The sequence below is a fragment of the Zeugodacus cucurbitae genome, chromosome 3, assembly GCF_028554725.1.
Source record: "Zeugodacus cucurbitae isolate PBARC_wt_2022May chromosome 3, idZeuCucr1.2, whole genome shotgun sequence".
NCBI lineage: Eukaryota > Metazoa > Arthropoda > Insecta > Diptera > Tephritidae > Zeugodacus > Zeugodacus cucurbitae.
The window spans coordinates 71,715,417-71,732,967 of record NC_071668.1 but is presented as its reverse complement, the minus strand read 5'-3'; the positions used below and the strand labels follow the sequence as shown (position 1 = coordinate 71,732,967).

Genomic DNA, 17,551 nt, shown 5'->3' with positions numbered 1-17,551 from the left:
ACAGTTCCTATTTACTTCAGAAGTTATTTATCAAACATTAAAATTTTATTGAAATATAAAATTAAAGTCAAATTTATTTATTAATTGATATGGCAACCCTGCTATAAACGCTAAAATAATTATTTGTTCGTTCATTGTTCGCATTTTTTTAAACATATCTGGTAGAACAGCCACATTATCCAATTTAAATAGCTTTAATATAATTTACTCTGCTTTTAAAAATATGGCAACCTTACTCAACTTTATTAAAAAAAAAAAATCTGCACCAAAAAAGTCAAAAGTCACGATTAAAATATTTTTCATATAAATACTACAAATATGATATACTTAATTTTTATTTTGAAGGTATATGGCAACCCTTTTAAAAATATTTTCAAGCCGTCTATTTTCTTTTACTTATTACCATAAATGCAATTACTTAGACTTAATGTCCAATCTTAGAGAAATAATTTAAATTATATATTTTAGTGTATAATATTTTCGAGATTAATGGCAACCCTACTTTGTTTAATATCAATAAATTATTATTTTTACTCTTTTTTGATTTATTTATTAATGTATACTACTTTTCTTTTCAGAAAAAAGTCGAACCATGGAAGCTTTACACCATGGTCTCCGGCCTGTTGTCTGTAGATTTAGTTATACTATTCGCCTGGCAGATTTTTGATCCGTTACAGCGTATACTTGAAACATTCCCACTCGAAGATCCTGTATTAACATCCGATGATATTAAAATACGTCCAGAACTGGAGCATTGTGAGAGTCATCACAATTCTATGTGGTTGGGTGAGTAAAAATCAATTATATTTCATCCGAACATACTCACACACCTACTCACTTTTATACACATACTTGAATATATGTATACTCATATTCATATTTCTATGCATATTTCTATTATTTTTTTAACAAATCTTCAATATTCATACTTATACTCATTCATACTCATTTTCATATTCATACTCATACTCGTACTCACTCTTATACTCATATAAATTTTTCTTATAATTAATTACAAATATTAATTTTTCTAATCAGACATATAACATATTTATATTCAGTATCGTGCTGATCTTCTACTCATACTCGTACTCTTATACTCATATTAATTTTTCTTATAATAAATTGCCAATATTAATTTTTCTAATCATACTAATAAAATATTTATATTCAGTATGTTGATTTCCTACTCATACTCTTATTAAAATTTTTCTCTAATTCCATATTATTCTTCCTCTCTTTTTAGGCCTCGTTTATGGCTTTAAAGGGCTAATACTCGTGTTTGGCCTCTTTTTGGCCTACGAAACGCGTTCGATTAAGGTGAAACAAATCAATGATTCCCGTTATGTCGGCATGAGCATTTACAATGTTGTTGTGCTGTGTTTAATCACAGCCCCGGTGGGCATGGTCATCGCATCGCAACAGGATGCCTCATTCGCATTTGTTGCATTGGCTGTGATATTTTGTTGTTTCCTAAGTATGTTGCTGATATTTGTGCCAAAGGTGAGTCGGTGGGTCACGCAAACCATTTATGCGGAAAATTATGAGTACAATAGATGGTGCTGGTATCAATTTAAGGAAAATCGTATTATATTGCCTGTTAATAATATTTCTTTAAACAACTAAGCCAGAGAGAGATTTATTTACAACCTCTCAACCACATTTTCTTAATTGCCACTCCACAGGTCATTGAAGTTATACGCCATCCAAAGGATAAAGCTGAATCCAAGTACAATCCCGACTCTGGTATTTCGAAAGAGGATGAGGAACGCTATCAGAAATTGGTTACTGAAAATGAGGATCTGCAACGACTGATAACACAGGTAAATAGAATGAGGAAGTTTAATTATAGCTCATTGAGAGCAGTGTTGAAGTTATCGGGAAAGCAGATATACTGAAGGGTGCTTAGAAAATGTATTTTATGGAAGTTTATGTTAGAAATATCGTCATGAAGGGTTCTGAAATGTGCTCTACCTCTAGAAACGAAGATTATAGAGAAGTATTAAACTATGAAATTTTACTGGACTGTAGTTTGAGAAAGGCTCAGTTAGCTTAGGAACTAACTTGGAACAATTTTTCAGTATTCTCAATGATCACTATGTGATTTAAAAAAAGTTATTATATAATTATATTTTTCTATGTAAGACTTGGTGAATAGGTGAGATTGTTCAGACGATCCTAATCACTTTTTGGAAGATCTGGGCTAGTTTCAATGAAGTATCCAGTAAGATCGTAATCCCACTGAAGAGTTTCGTAAAGAGTTCATAGAGCTTTCAGTGAGAGACAAAAGAGAGTCTCTTATCTTAATAAGTTCATGATTCTACTGAAGAATTTTGTAAAGAGTTCAGAGAGTTTGTACTGAGTGAGAAAAAACGAGTTCCGTTACTATGTCACTTATTTTCCACTCTCACTTTCTCTACTATTTACTCTTGTTATATCTAATAAGGAACTTAATTAGTCTAAGTATAGCTCCTAGAGTACTCTAAATTAATTTTAATTGCATTTTTTATTAGTCACCACTCGAAAATCATTCAATACTTATTGTCTCGTACTCAAACAAACTCAATCACAATCATACAACAATTAAAACGCTCACGCTCATTAAATGAGTTTAAGTCTCCTACAAAAGTTATTAAATTAAATCATTACCCCCTGGAGTCCCTCGGTGCAGAGAAGCGCATTTAATTCAATTTGCGCGAAGGAAGAGAATTCCGAGGAAAATATTTGACTTCATACGTGAAACTACAAACGAGCAACATTAAGAGATCAATTTTTGGTGCGGCGGAAATGCAGAGAATGCAGAGCGGCAGATGAATGCACGAGTCAATCAATAAATTCTTATCACAGCAACGATGATGGCAACAACATGATGTACATATACGTATTTCATGTTGGCTGAAGAATTTTCGCTGATTACATTTGGACAACAACAATGCAGAGCAAGCGACGAAGAGTTGCAGAACAGACAAGGGTTGGCAAACGGAGAGCAATGCGTGGGCGAATGATGCAAGCAGCTGCAAGAGATGGAGATGTGTGTATGTGTGTCTGTTGCAAACGCATACAATCAATATTTTTAGTGTTCATCAGGGTGCGAATTGACAAATATGGATTACACCATGTCATCATGTCAGACGCACAAGTGCACAGATACACACATATGTACTCACTGTCCACAATGGCGTTTGGAAGAATCGCTACGTAGAAGAGGAAGATGAATTGCAATGCGCGTTCGTGGCAACGCACCATTGATGCCGGCGTGGTTGGCAACGCGGCGCCAATGCTCGCCATAGCAATTACATGCCACAATGGATCGTTGTGTGATTGGTTTGTATGGCGAGTGGTGAGACGAGGCGCAGAAGAATGCAGACAGAGGAGAGGCGGTTGCCGACCACAGTGCTCCGTGCGGCGCTTATGTGCTGTGCAGCAGATTGCAGTGAACTGTAGCGTTCCGGAACTCTGGTTGGCATTGGCAAATGCCGGCAACAACAAAGAGGGGGAGTGCATGAATCTGTTTGTATGTGAGTTTGCGAGCGCATTGCAAGGGGAATTGTTAACAATAAAACGGCAAAAATCGCGTGTAAACTTGCAAACTTACTTATAGCTATGTGCAAGTAAGTTTGTATGTGCTTATGGCCAACAAGCTGAGATTAACTGCAGCAGCCACCAGAGGGTTCACATATACATATATATTTATAGAAGGCGTTTGTTGTGTTCAAAGCTTAAGTTTCCCATATTTTATTACGAGTTTAACACACACATAACTGGCAACACATGCATATGTTGCACATCTGTTCTTAGCTTTAAAACCGTCTTCAGCAGTGCGACTTATTTGCACTTCTTGACGGATGGCTATTTTTCGATTTTTGCTTTCATTTCTTGTTATTGGACAAACAGCTGAAAATTGAGACCGCGAAACAGCTGTTTATAAGACTGATGTGTTTGATGATAATCAGTGGCGAATGTTGCTCACACGAAGGAAATTTTAATTTAATTTTATTTTATTTCATTGTATTTTATTTTATTTTATTTTTATTTTTTTTTTATTTTTATTTTTTTATTTTATTTTATTTTATTTTTTTATTTTATTTTATTTTATTTTATTTTATTTCATTTTATTTTATTTTTTTTTTTTATTTTATTTTATTTTATTTTATTTTATTTTATTTTATTTTATTTTATTTTATTTTTTTTTATTTTTTTTTATTTTATTTTATTTTATTTTATTTTATTTTATTTTATTTTATTTTATTTTATTTTATTTTATTTTATTTTATTTTATTTTATTTTATTTTATTTTATTTTATTTTATTTTATTTTATTTTATTTTATTTTATTTTATTTTATTTTATTTTATTTTATTTTATTTTATTTTATTTTATTTTATTTTATTTTATTTTATTTTATTTTATTTTATTTTATTTTATTTTATTTTATTTTATTTTATGTTATTTTATTTTATTTTATTTTATGTTATTTTATTTTTTATTTTATTTTATGTTATTTTATTTTATTTTTTATTTTATTTTATTTTATTTTATTTTATTTTATTTTATTTTTTTTTATTTTATTTTATTTTATTTTATTATATTTTATTTTATTTTATTTTATTTTATTTTATTTTATTTTATTTTATTTTATTTTATTTTATTTTATTTTATTTTATTTTATTTTATTTTATTTTAGGCTTCTTCAGATTAGCTTATAAGTCTATAACAACATATTTTATAGACACTTAAATATTTAAATTTATCCATTCTCTTTCTCTCACTCTCACCCCCCAACAGAAAGAGGAGAAGATCCGCATACTCAAGCAACGCCTAGTCGATTTTGAGGCCACACACAAGGGTGGCGAACTGAATGGCAGCAATGGCACTAACGGCATATCCATGGGCGGCATTGCCACACATCATCAGCCAGTAGCGAGCGTCAATTCTCTAACCGGCGGTATGAGTGCTACGCTAATGGGTGGCGGCAATGCAGGCGGCGGCGGCGGCTCCGGTTCGGGTTCCACAAACAATTCACTCAATCTACAAGCAACGACGTCCTCCTCACAGCATAACACACCTGCCGCCACATTAGCGATAACACAAGGTAATTGCCAACAACACAAGTCAATCAGACATAGCACGGCTACTAGTAGCTGTCGATTTAGTAAATATCACAAGAACAACAACAACAACAATAGCATGAATAATAAAAATTGCATGTTACCAAACACAACAGCAACGGAAATGAATTTCATTGCTTTCAATTGCAAAGCTATCAAGCGCGACTCGCTGGTATTACTACCAGCCCACGATGTGCGTACGAAGCGCGCAGCGCCGTTAACGGAACTCGATGATGCCATAGGCATGTGCACTGGCGGTAATTATACACAGATGACGCGCTCAATGCGTAAGACTTGTCCAACAACAGCTTTGGAGTTCTCAGATAATTACCTTTGAGTGTTGGCCGTACGCCTATTGATAGCTGTTCGGGCGGAGCGTGTGGGTGGTACAGAATTTCGGTACAAATACTTTTGGGCGCATAAAGCACGCGGAGGCGCGTGTTAGTTAGTGAGTGGGTGAGCTTTTTTGTTGTTGTGGGCTATTGTTGGTGTTGCTTTTGTGTATATAGACTGCGCTTGGCATCAACTTGTTGGTGGGGAGTTGTAAAAAGTTTTTGAATAAATGTATATTTAAATGAAAATATTTTTGGATTTCAATGGTGTTTCACTTTAAAATAAAATTTATTTGTTTTTTTTTTCTAGAAATACTTGCAATTTTCTGCGGAATTGGTAACATTTATTAGAAAAGAACTTTAAAGTTGATATTATAATCACTTTATTATTGATATTATAATCACTTTTGCACTTTTTTATTGTCTATTTAAATAAAATAATTTCAAATTTTTTCTCTAATTTCACCATAAAAGTGATTCATATTCAGTGTTTGAATGTAATTTTTGTAATATCACCACATCAACTTACAGATTTAAATTCAATTAACACATTTTTATAACAAATAGTCAAATCACATTAAATGAGTTTTCTTAAAAAAATTCTTTTTATGACATTTTTCTTTTCACTTTAAAAAATTTGTATCAATAGACAACATCACTTCAGTATCTTCGTATTTAATTCACTAATCTAAAACAGCTTACTTTATTTTCATTTATTATGCATCACGTGATCATAATCGTATTTTGATCATAAAATCATAAAATTTGGAACTATATATATTTGATTTTATTTAATTTTCATTAGATGTCCACATAGCATCTCTCACCTCGATTTATATGTGAATTTGATCAACAGTTTTCAGTTGGTGAACACAAATACGGTCTTCATCACATCATGTGATCTTATCACATACACAAAAATCTTTTAGCAGTTACAATTATACATTAAATTTATACAGATAACGAGATTTTTTTGGTATTTCCAATAATTTAATTTCATTTGGAACATATGATCACATCATATGACTTCACATCACATCACATCGTTGGCCAGTTGGGGAACACAAATGTGATATCATGTGTTATATTGCCTTCATCACATACACAAAATTGTTTGTTGTTCCAATTTAAATATATCTAGATAACGGGATTTCTTTGCTATTTCCAATTATTTAAATTTATTTTAATCATATGAGCACATCACATGACATCACATCACCTCGCATTGGTTGACTAATGAGAATTAAGTCACCTCAAAATGCACAATATCGATTTGATTTTTTCATCATATCAATAATTCACACCACTTAAAATGATTTTAAATAACGATAATTATATTATTTGACATACGGTTTTATCTCGTCTTGTTCGATGTGGTTGTCATATACAATATGAAGTTAGGGGATATTGTCGTATCAGACAAGAGAAGACGTTTTTACACTGCCAAATTAAGCAGCGACATCTAATGTATTTTTTTTATCAAAAAAGGCAGCCAATCGCAGACAAAGAACGTATATATAATTACTAATACGGTATTTGTCGCAGAGTTGTATTTGATTTTCAAGTCGATTGAAATTCAATTAAATATTAATGTAGATTTTGATTTTGTATGGTCAATCGATCTTAATAAGCGTTTTAAACGAGCAGAGGCCGGTTAATTGATCAATTAGCTCCTGTGTGAAAAGGCTATTAGTTAGCAAAATAGTTGATGTAAATTTCCAAGAGCGTTGACTTGTAAAAAGTTTGATCATGATGATCCGATCGTTTGACAGCTAAACAAGTGGAATGAAGCTGTTATAGCAAACATATTATTCAAGGCCTAATTTTTTACTGTTCCTTGGACAGATTGTTCTCCAAAAGTTTTTTTAACTAACATAAAACTATTTCTTTTTCTATCTAATAATCAATGAGTTCTAGAGAAATAAATAAATTCTTTTTATTTTGTTCTAATGATAATTATAATAGAAAAGATAAATTCAAAATGATACCAACGACATCATCACATTAGTTTTAAATACATATTCCGAATATCTTCTGGTGAGAGGACAACGAGACTGACACATTCAATAACAATCAACCACATGTGTTTACTTTGACAGTTCATTTGACAGCTATCCCTCTAGGAAATATTGTGTCTCGTCTCGTGACAATTCTAAGAGTTGAGATAAGAGTATGGGGCTAGTTATATAGGTTTGGAATAAAATTTTCTAAATGAAATAGTGCTAAATCGATAGAAGTAAAGCTAAACCATGAGGGTAAGACTGGATAATAAGAAATCATATAAGTTATTCATCAGCTGTAAAATATAATTTTTGTTAGATTCCTGTAATTTTGAGTCAATTGAGAGATTTATTTCATAAAAATTAAAAAAAAATCGGACAAATTCTCAACAAGTTTATAAGTAATTGTTAGAGAGATACTAAAGTTTCAAATATGTCTTTATCAATGTATTTCTGTCAATCTGGACACGATATTTTTAGTCCTTGTCAACAACAAAATGTCTACAACTGTCTATAAAAGCACATTTTTGTAATTGTATTCTGTCGAATATTATAAATATTTATGTATTCTACGAGCATATTAAATATTACCTACAAATATACTAATGAATTAAAATTTTCTCTCTCTCCCCCACACTTGTTATCTCTTTCCAGATACCCATGATCATCATACATGAAAAAACGTGTCAATTTCCTTCTCGTGATAGGTAAAATATATGTAAATTAATGAAATATGCAAGTGAAACGAATGAAAATATTGCAGATAGTTATAACAGCGTTATTGTACAAATTCTAATTGCAATTAGTAAAGTGTAAAGTTACAAGTAAGCTTAGTAGTAAGTAGCAATTATATGTGTGTGTCTGTAATTGAAATTGATGTAGCTGTAAATTTAAGTACTTTAACTATATATAAATACGAGAGTTGAAACTAAATGAAGCGAATGTAAGTTATGGAAGTGAAAGCAAAAAAAAAGCAAGTGAAAAAATAAAAACACAAAGTGTTGAGCTGCAGAAAAGTATAGTTAAAATAATTAAAAAAAAAAATAAAAATAAATTAAATCATATTTGAAATTAAAAATATGTATGAAGGTATTTAGTTTAATGAGTGACAAGTTTAGCGATTTAATTTGAAGCTGAAAAATGCTTACGATTTGTGTATTTTCATGAAAAATATATGTATATAATATTATTTATATTAGTCGGTAAATAATAGCTAATAAAAACTAGTAGCTAATTATGAAAATAAATTAACGAAATTGTTGTAAGCAATTCTGCAATTGTTAGTGTTTAGTATGTATTAGTGTTAGTGTTGTTAGGCAATAGTTGTAAATTTTAGGCAAAATGTAGACGCATATTATAGTGTGTTAGTGTAATTCTATGTAATAATAGTGAATATTATTAACGGAAATTAGTTGTTAAGCAAACAATGAACAAATCGTGCGTTTTCTCTTTTCTAAACAACAACTTTCTACCACCAAAATACTAAGAAACTATACAAAATTAAACACACAACAAAATGCCATAACTTAATGTTCTAAACATTTATAAGACAATGAAAACTAATTAGACTTACTTAAAATTAAAAAAAATAAATAAAAGAAGTATGATAAAAGTAAGTCGTTTCTAAGCTGCAAGTGTCTAAATATTAGATTAGAGTTTTTTATTGATATTATTTTTCTTCTAATTATTTTGTGTTCCTAAAAATAGTATTATTTCCTTTCAATATTTTTATTATTATTATTATTTCCGATTTTTATTTTTATAATATTTTTTAGAGAGAAGAGTTTACCTTTCAACATAGTTTTAATGGTAAATTAAAAATGGATTAATATTTTTTTCTTTTTATTTTTTGTTAAAAATTATTGGTCTATAACTTTGCTTCCGCCGTTTTTTTTTTTGTAAATTTAAGGCTTTATTGTATAAAAACGGTTACAAAAATGTTATTCAAAATGTGGGCCGTCTAACTACTACGACTACTTTTGACCATCTTTCTGGCAGCATGCGTATTCCGTGAAGAAAGAACTCCTCATCTTTGGAGTCGATCAAGTATCAATCTAATTTTTGACTTCTTCATAAGAACTGAAGTGCTCGTTATCTAGACCGTGTGCCATCGATCGGAACAAGTGGTAGTCAGATGGAGCAACGTCTGTAGAATACGGCGGGTGGGTTAAGATCTCCCATTTCAGCGTTTCCAAATATTTTTTGACCACCTTTGCGACGTGAGGCCGAGCATTGTCATGCTGGAGAATGACTTTATCGTGTCTTTCCTCGTACTGTGGCCGTTTTTCTTTTAGTGCTCGTCTCAAACGCATCAATTGCGTTCGGTATCGTTCTCCTGTGATGGTTTCATTTGGCTTTAGCAGCTCATATTATATCCCACCAAATGCAGAGCAGGACCTTGGCGCCGTGAATGTTCGGTTTTGCCGTCGACGTGGAGGCATGTCCAGGCTTTCCCCATGACTTTCTTCGCTTAGGATTATCGTAGTGGACCCATTTTTCGTCGCCAGTTACAATGCGATGTAAAAATCCCTTACGGTTGTGCCTTTGAAGAAGCTGTTCACATGCAAAGAAGCGCCGTTCGACATCTCTTGGTTTCAAGTCGTAAGGAACCTAGTTTCCTTATTTCTGAATAATCCCCATGGCTTTTAGGCGTTTTGATACGGCTTGCCGTAACGATTCGGCCAATTCCTCTTGGGTTTCCACCACCATGCCGGTCTTCGACTTCATAATCACCATTCTTAAAACGTTGAAACCATTCGCGACATGTTCTTTTATTAGGACAGCCTCACCGTATGTATCCGAAAGCATTCGATGAGCCTCAGCCGCACTTTTCTTGGAATTAAAAAAGAAAAGCAAAATTTCCCGCAAATGTCGAGAATTCGGCTCAAAAAGCGACATTTTCGGTTTAGAATAAGTTTGGGATGCAAACAGATCTCTACAAATATTTTGTTGGGTTAATGTTGACACAAATGACCAAAATTGATATAAAACAATTTAATCGACCAGTGCTTGACCCTAGAGACATCTATTGGAAAACGGCGGAAGACCTAATATTATTTTGTTATGTTTTTTTTTTTAGTTAAGAAAACAAAATAAAAATTTTAATATGTTTTTAGATGTAACACCTGACTTTCCACAAATCTTTAAGAGTAATTTAAACATTAATTATAATTTGTTTGTTAAAAAATTATTAATTTTTTTATTTTTTAAAAGTAAATAAACAATTTTTTTATTATTTTTTTCTTTTTATTTATTTTTTTTTTAATTATTATTTTTTATTACTTAGTTTTGTTTAGTTAAGAAAAATAAAAAATATATATTTTTTGTATTATTTTATATTTTTTTTTTTTGAAATTGAAGTACTCTCCTTTCCACACATTTTTAACCTTAAATTAAAAAAAAATATGTTTTATTATTATTTATTTTTCTTTTTTTAATTTTTTTTTATTTATACACACTCACAAATTATGCCAAAAACTCTCATATAACTAAAGAGAAACCATAAAAAATAGTAAGTAAATAAAGAAACTTTCCAACAATTTTATGCTAATACTCATTAGACACCAAATACTGCGACTTTTATACCACTGAGAAAAAAAACACAAACAAAATATGTAAATAATTCACCAACTCGCTAAACTTCAGCATTTAAATTCGAAACTCACGAACCAACAAACAAAAACAACAATAGCAATAACAAATGAAGCGAATTATGAATATATTAAAAATTCCTATGAAATGAAAGACTTCGAGTAAATACAAAAACAAAAGTAAAAACAAAAAAAATTAAATAAAATAAAGACAAAAATATATAAATACAAAAAATAAATAAATAACGAAGAGAATAAAAAACTAAAGAAAGCAAAAATAAAAAATGCATATATGCATATAAAGAAATAAATAAAACAGCAAAAGTTATGAAACAATTCTAAAGCAAAAAAAATGCAAATGTTTGCATAAAACAACACTCATGCTAAAAATAAAAGCATTTTGAATTGCATACAATTATGAATGTTAAAAATAAACGAAAACTGTTGGCCATATGTGTAAATTAGAAAAACAAAATTAAATAATTATGTGAAAGTATTCATAATGCAGAGAGAGAAAGCAGGAGAATTGTAATTTTAAACCAAACGATAAACGCGACTTCACGGGTACTACTACAATGTTGTAAATAAGCAAGTACAGTTAATTAAAAAATTAGCTAATAGTTATATATATAAATGCTAATTAACCTAAGTACTTAAAATATATGAATAGCGCTTGTGTAAAGTTGTTAGTAGCATTAACAGTTAATCTAGATACTAAGGCTAGTCTAACAAATGGGTAAATAATTTGTGTAGTTAAATAAAAATTTTAATTAGCATAGTTAAATGTTGAATTGAATTGTGAATATAGGCAAATATATATGTAAGAGTGAACAGTTATGATTAGAATAATGAAGAAAATATTAAAGAAAAGAAGAAAGTAAATTTTCATACTAGAATTTCTAGCAAGATTTGGCAATTGATTTTCTCAAAGTTTTTTCGTTGAATTTTTTTATAGATATATGTGTACATTTTTATAGTAATTTATTATTTAATAATTTTAACGCAACTTCAATTTTATTATTTGAAAAAAGTATAATTTTTGTTAATTAGTTAATTTTAAAAATTTAATCAAAGTTTTTAGTCAAATTTTTTTCTACTCTTAATTATTATTATTCTTAACAAAACTAGGCTTTTTGAGTAGAATTATTGTTATTTTTTTAATTAGTTAATTTCAAAAAATTTTTAAATATTTATTTTAATAATTTTTTCAAAATTTCCTTTAAACTTTTCTTATTGATATAAAACTTTAGAATACGCCTCAAGGTACCCTAGTTCTCCTTAAGTAGATTTTTTGTTATTTTTTTTAATTAGTTAATTTCAACAATTTTTTCAAATATTTTTTTTTAATTGTTTATCCAATATCTTTTCAAAAATATGTTTCAAAATTTCTTTTCAATTTGTTCAATTAATCTAAAACTTTAGAATTCGCCTAAATCTGCCCTATTTCTCATTGAGTATAATTTTTACAACATTTTTCAAATATTTTTCAAAATTTTTTCAAATTTTTTTAAATTTTTTCAAATTTTTTTCAATTTTTTTCAAAATTAATTTACAAATTTTTTGTTATTTATTTTCACAATTTTTTTATTAGTCTAAAACTTAAGAATTCGCTTCAAGCTACCCTAGTTCTCTATTATACGAATTTTTGGTAATTTTTTTAAATTAATTAATTTCAAAACTAATTATTTTTTCAATTTTTTTTTTAATTTTTTTTTAAATTATTTTCAATTTTTTTTGTTTTTAATTTTTCTTATTGATCTAAAACTTTATAATAAGTCTCAAGTTCCCTATTTCTCCTTAAGTAGAATTTTTGTTAATTTTTTTAATTGGTTAATTTAAAAAAAAAAAATTTCAAATATTTTTATCAATAATATTTTTCAAAATTTCTTTTAAATTTTTCTTATTGGTCTAAAACTAATTAGTTCATTTCAAAACTTTTTTCAATTTTTTTTCACATTTTTTCAAATTTTTTTCAAATTCAAAAACAAAAAGTGATTCAATTTTAATGTTTTATTGCCTGATTTTGAGCTTGGCCTATATATATACATATATTATTTACTTAACAAATATTGTCAACTTAAAAATGTTAATGAATATTTTTAGTAATTTTTTTTTAATATTAGATTTAGAAAAAGCAATATTAGAGTAATATTTTAGAATTCTCAGTATTAATATATTTTAATAAAATATATTATTTTTATTGTTTCATGTATTCATTAAAAAAAATTGATATTACACTGAATTAAATATTACAATTAATGTAATTTTCTAAACAAAAAATGTTTTTCAATTAAAAAAAAAATATTAGTACACTAAACAATGTTTTGTAAACTATTATAATTTTCCTTATTTTTTTATGAAATAATTTTTAAGAATTTTTAATTTGCAAAATTTACTTTTTCTTAATAAAATTAAAAACTTCACAAATTGAAAAATATTTTTTATATCTCTGCATATCGAAACATTTAAAAAACTCATTTAAAGAATTTTTTATTTATATTTTTTAGCAATATAGTTTAAAAACTTTTTCTTCTAATTTTTTCAAAAAAAAAAATTCACTGAAATTTTTTTTCAAATATAACCGATAAAATTATCCTTGCGTTAGAGTGAAAATAAAAAAGATATTAAAACCATTAGCCTAGCTAATTATTGTATTATAGTAAATGGAAACTAGACTAAATTAACAAAAGTGAAATAATTAAGCAAAAAAATATATAAAAATAGAACTAAAATGAATATAGAAATTAAAACAGAAGCCTAGACGTCTCATAAATTATCAGTCAAAACTGAAAATTACAAAGAAAAATTTACAAAAACCAAAATAAAAATTAAATATATTATAAACTGCATGAGAACTTATGAATCCACAGCAAATTGAATAAACGAATTAATTAATTAAATAAATAATTAAATTGCCAGTAAAGTGAATAGAAAGGAAGCAGTGAGGAATAATTGAAACAAACAAAAATACTGAAACTAATCATCAGAGAATAATCGCACATTTTATTGAATTGAAAAGCAAACAATGCAAAACAAAAACAATGTTAATATAAGAAATCAAAGAAAAGAAAACAAAATTTGCAATAAAAAATAAATTATTAAACGAAAAAATGAGAAGAAAAAAATAAAAATAAATGATATTAAATTAAATATGAAGCTTTGCTGTGGTTTTAATGTTTGTGGATAAAGGAGGGTTTGTTGATGTAAATATTGGTAATATGAAGGAGTAACGCTGAGAGCACATTTAAGTAAGAGAAAAGAGGGAAAACCAGAACGGTGAGGCAGCAGATAGAATTGTTGATTTGCCAAATATCTTTAGGTCCTAGCTTACAGAGCATATTAGTTGCTTTACAAAATAATGCAAAGAAATCAAGCAATAACATTCGATTCTGGTTGAAGAGAGTTGTATGCGGGTATGGTATAGGTTCAATATTGTGGAAAAATTCTTAAAATAAATCGAAAATTTCTTCAAGATTTATAGTGCCATATTAACATTATTATTTAACGAACTATTTTAAGGAAGTAAGGCGATACTTTTTTGAAATATACATAGGCATCTTTTAGCATCACAATGGACTGGCGCCTTTGGATTGAGGATTAACCACTGAACTTAACTTAGCTTTAACTATCCTTATCTAATATAACTTAACTAACTCACCAAACTTAACTTCACCTAACCTTACCTAACCTAACTTAACCTGACCTAACCTAATCTAACCTAACTTACTCTAACGTAATATAAAAGTCTCTTTGAGCATTAGGAAGAACCCTTATATATTAACTTATCTGAACTTCGATTAAAATTCTCGACCTTATACAGTAGTACTGCATATTGGATAAACAAAGAGGAATATACAGTTTAGAACTCTTTTAGAAAACTCAAAGCGAGAAACTCAGTTTGTGCGTTTTGAATGCAAATTTCATATATGTATGTATAATATTAGCTTTCGCGTCGAATAAAAGGGGAATGCCAGTTCTGTTCTGGCATGGAACTTCGTTGTAGCGTGGACCGAAAGATAACAAAGCCTTGTTAACCATAAACAAATTTGAGAAACCGTAACTCGGGAATAAGTTTCTTCCAAAGGACGAAAAAATATATAAATCTTCGGAACGCATTACTGTACTCGGGGCTGTACGAGTATGTCAATTCAAACAATTTTCAGATTCTGGATAATATCATCTATGTTTAAGATTTCAAAATTGCTTTGAAAATTGTAAAGACGTTGAATAAGATTAGGAAAAGAGATCTTCCAACAGTCGTGCCTACGTTATTGGAACGGATGCGTATTTTTCTTCGACCCTTTACCATCCAATCGGCAGCATTTTATTATAGATTTATTAGAAAAATATGTCTGCCGCAATAAAAACCCTTTACATGATGTTAATTGTGTTCAAGGGTGAAAAAAGAGTTACTAGAGCTTAAAAGCATTGTGGATCCACATTGTTGAACATACACAGATACATATATTACCTATGTTCTACTAGCCACGAAGCACGCACTACCATAACTTAAGTAAAAAATCAATTTCCTTGCAATTTTCCAAAGAGGCATTAAAAGTAAGTGAATTTCAATAACAATTTCAACTGGGAGACACACCCGGCTTTACCCATCCAGCGTTGACAACAAGTTAAGCCTTAAAAAATGCACCGCTACCATGTCTCCAGCAACTGCTGAAAATCACTAAAAGTTAATTTTCAACGCGTTTCCGGCTGGAGTGAGAGTACGCACACAACCATTTTACACTTGCCATTTCGCAAAAGATCATTGGAAAATGGCGAAGAATAATATGGAAATTGGAAAATTTATTTCGTGCGCCAAAATTAACTTTCACGCATAAGTACGATGCACGCGTCTCGCGGCTTGCGCGCTGTCGAAGTATAAAAGCAAACGCGCTGAAATGGCATTTTTCGACATTTTGTTTATTCAGTTGCTGGCGTACAGCGTAGCGCTTGAGTCTCTGGCAACGTTAAAAGCGTGCACAGTTTTACGGAGAGACGTTGCGTTAAGACGCTTTGCGGCGACAAAGTCACGTCGCGTACGCACATCGTTTAAACTTCATTAATCACATGCGCAGCGCACAAATTTCCGCTTCCGGCCGTTGCTGAGCGATACTCCACGGTGGCGGTGGCGGATATGAGGAGTGTAAATGAAGACAAGTACATATACATACATACAAACAAGTATATACAAATACAAGTGTGCCTAGTATTGTGCACAGCATTGTCGCCTGTCTGTTTGCCTGCCATTTGCTTGCTGTTATTACGGCAAATTAAAAACTTTTAAAGCGCAAACAAATAAGCGTCGTGAGCGAGCGAGTGAGGGTGCGGTAGTGGCAAGCACAGTCGCCATTTAAGCGCTGCGAAGAAAATAAATGTGAAAATTACGTTTTCTTACTGTTAACGCTTGAAAAAAAATTAACTATGAATATCTCTGTAAGTATAGATGTCTGTATGTATGTCAGAATTTGTGTGCGTGAGTTCAACAAACACATGATTAAAAAAAACAGAAATCTGCAACGGAAATGAATTGCAATTGAGTATATGTGTCTAAGTGTGTGTGCATGGAAATGGGTGTTCATAAATAAGCACGCCAGCGAATGTGTGGCTTCGACTCGCAGGCACTAAGCACTAAAATTAATAAAGCTCAAGCGTGCGACAGCGTAAGACACTCTGCGAGTAGCAAAAATGCAAGCAAGTTAAAAATGCGTGAAGTAGATAAATAGTGGCAAGTGTATGAATGCAGTTAGCTTTTACGAATTACGTGGCGTGACTTAAAGGTTAACCATGTAAACTGAGGGTTAGTGTTAAAAAATTTAATTATTTCTTAAGGAAATTTAAGATTAAAAATAGCAATACGCAAGCTCTGGGAAAATTTCTGGACAAAAAGGTTTCTGATAGTTCGGTATAAAGTATTTTTAATAAAGCTTTCTGATATTTTTTTTTTATAAAATATTATTAACTAGAAAAGATATTGTTGCTTTTACATTTTTATTATACAACTTTTTTTTAATAATAATAATAATGAAGAATAAAAAGTATGGAAGGGCTAAGTTCGGATGTAACTGAACATTATATAATCTCCTAATTTATTTATTTAATTTTATTAAACGAACACATAATTTCACCCAAATATTCTGAATAAAGTCATTTATATAGTATATGGGGACTGGGGTAATTTCTGTACCGATTTCAATTATTTTTGCCACCAGGTCACATTATATCCAAGATTTTATATTCACTTCATTTTACTAAGTTATCTCACATATTATTTGATAGAGAAAATATTGGCCTGCGTGAAGGAACTCATCTCTAATGAATTTCTTTAGAATATCTGAAATATTTACCGATATTTTCAATAAAAATTTAGCCACAAACATCGAGGTCCTGTTTGATATCTGGGCCCTTGAAAAGTTATTGTACGATTTAGGTGATTTTTATACGGACTATGCCACACTTGAAATGCAGTATTAGTGCAAAGTTTCATTTTGATATCTTCATTGGTGATTAAGAGTTATCGGGTAA

At 29.6% G+C, this 17,551-nt stretch overlaps 1 protein-coding gene across 1 annotated transcript in view; it reads left to right on the top strand.

Moving 5' to 3' along the window:
* LOC105218649 (gamma-aminobutyric acid type B receptor subunit 1) overlaps positions 1 to 8,445 on the top strand; it is a 343,997-nt gene extending 335,552 nt beyond the window's left edge. Inside the window, exons 12-16 of the mRNA XM_054226814.1 lie at positions 579 to 786; positions 1,247 to 1,503; positions 1,686 to 1,823; positions 4,785 to 5,091; positions 8,094 to 8,445. Coding sequence (XP_054082789.1) covers positions 579 to 786; positions 1,247 to 1,503; positions 1,686 to 1,823; positions 4,785 to 5,091; positions 8,094 to 8,116 — 933 coding nt within the window. The 3' untranslated portion in view covers positions 8,117 to 8,445. The remainder of the gene's footprint in view (positions 1 to 578; positions 787 to 1,246; positions 1,504 to 1,685; positions 1,824 to 4,784; positions 5,092 to 8,093) is intronic.
* Positions 8,446 to 17,551: the final 9,106 nt, after the last annotated feature.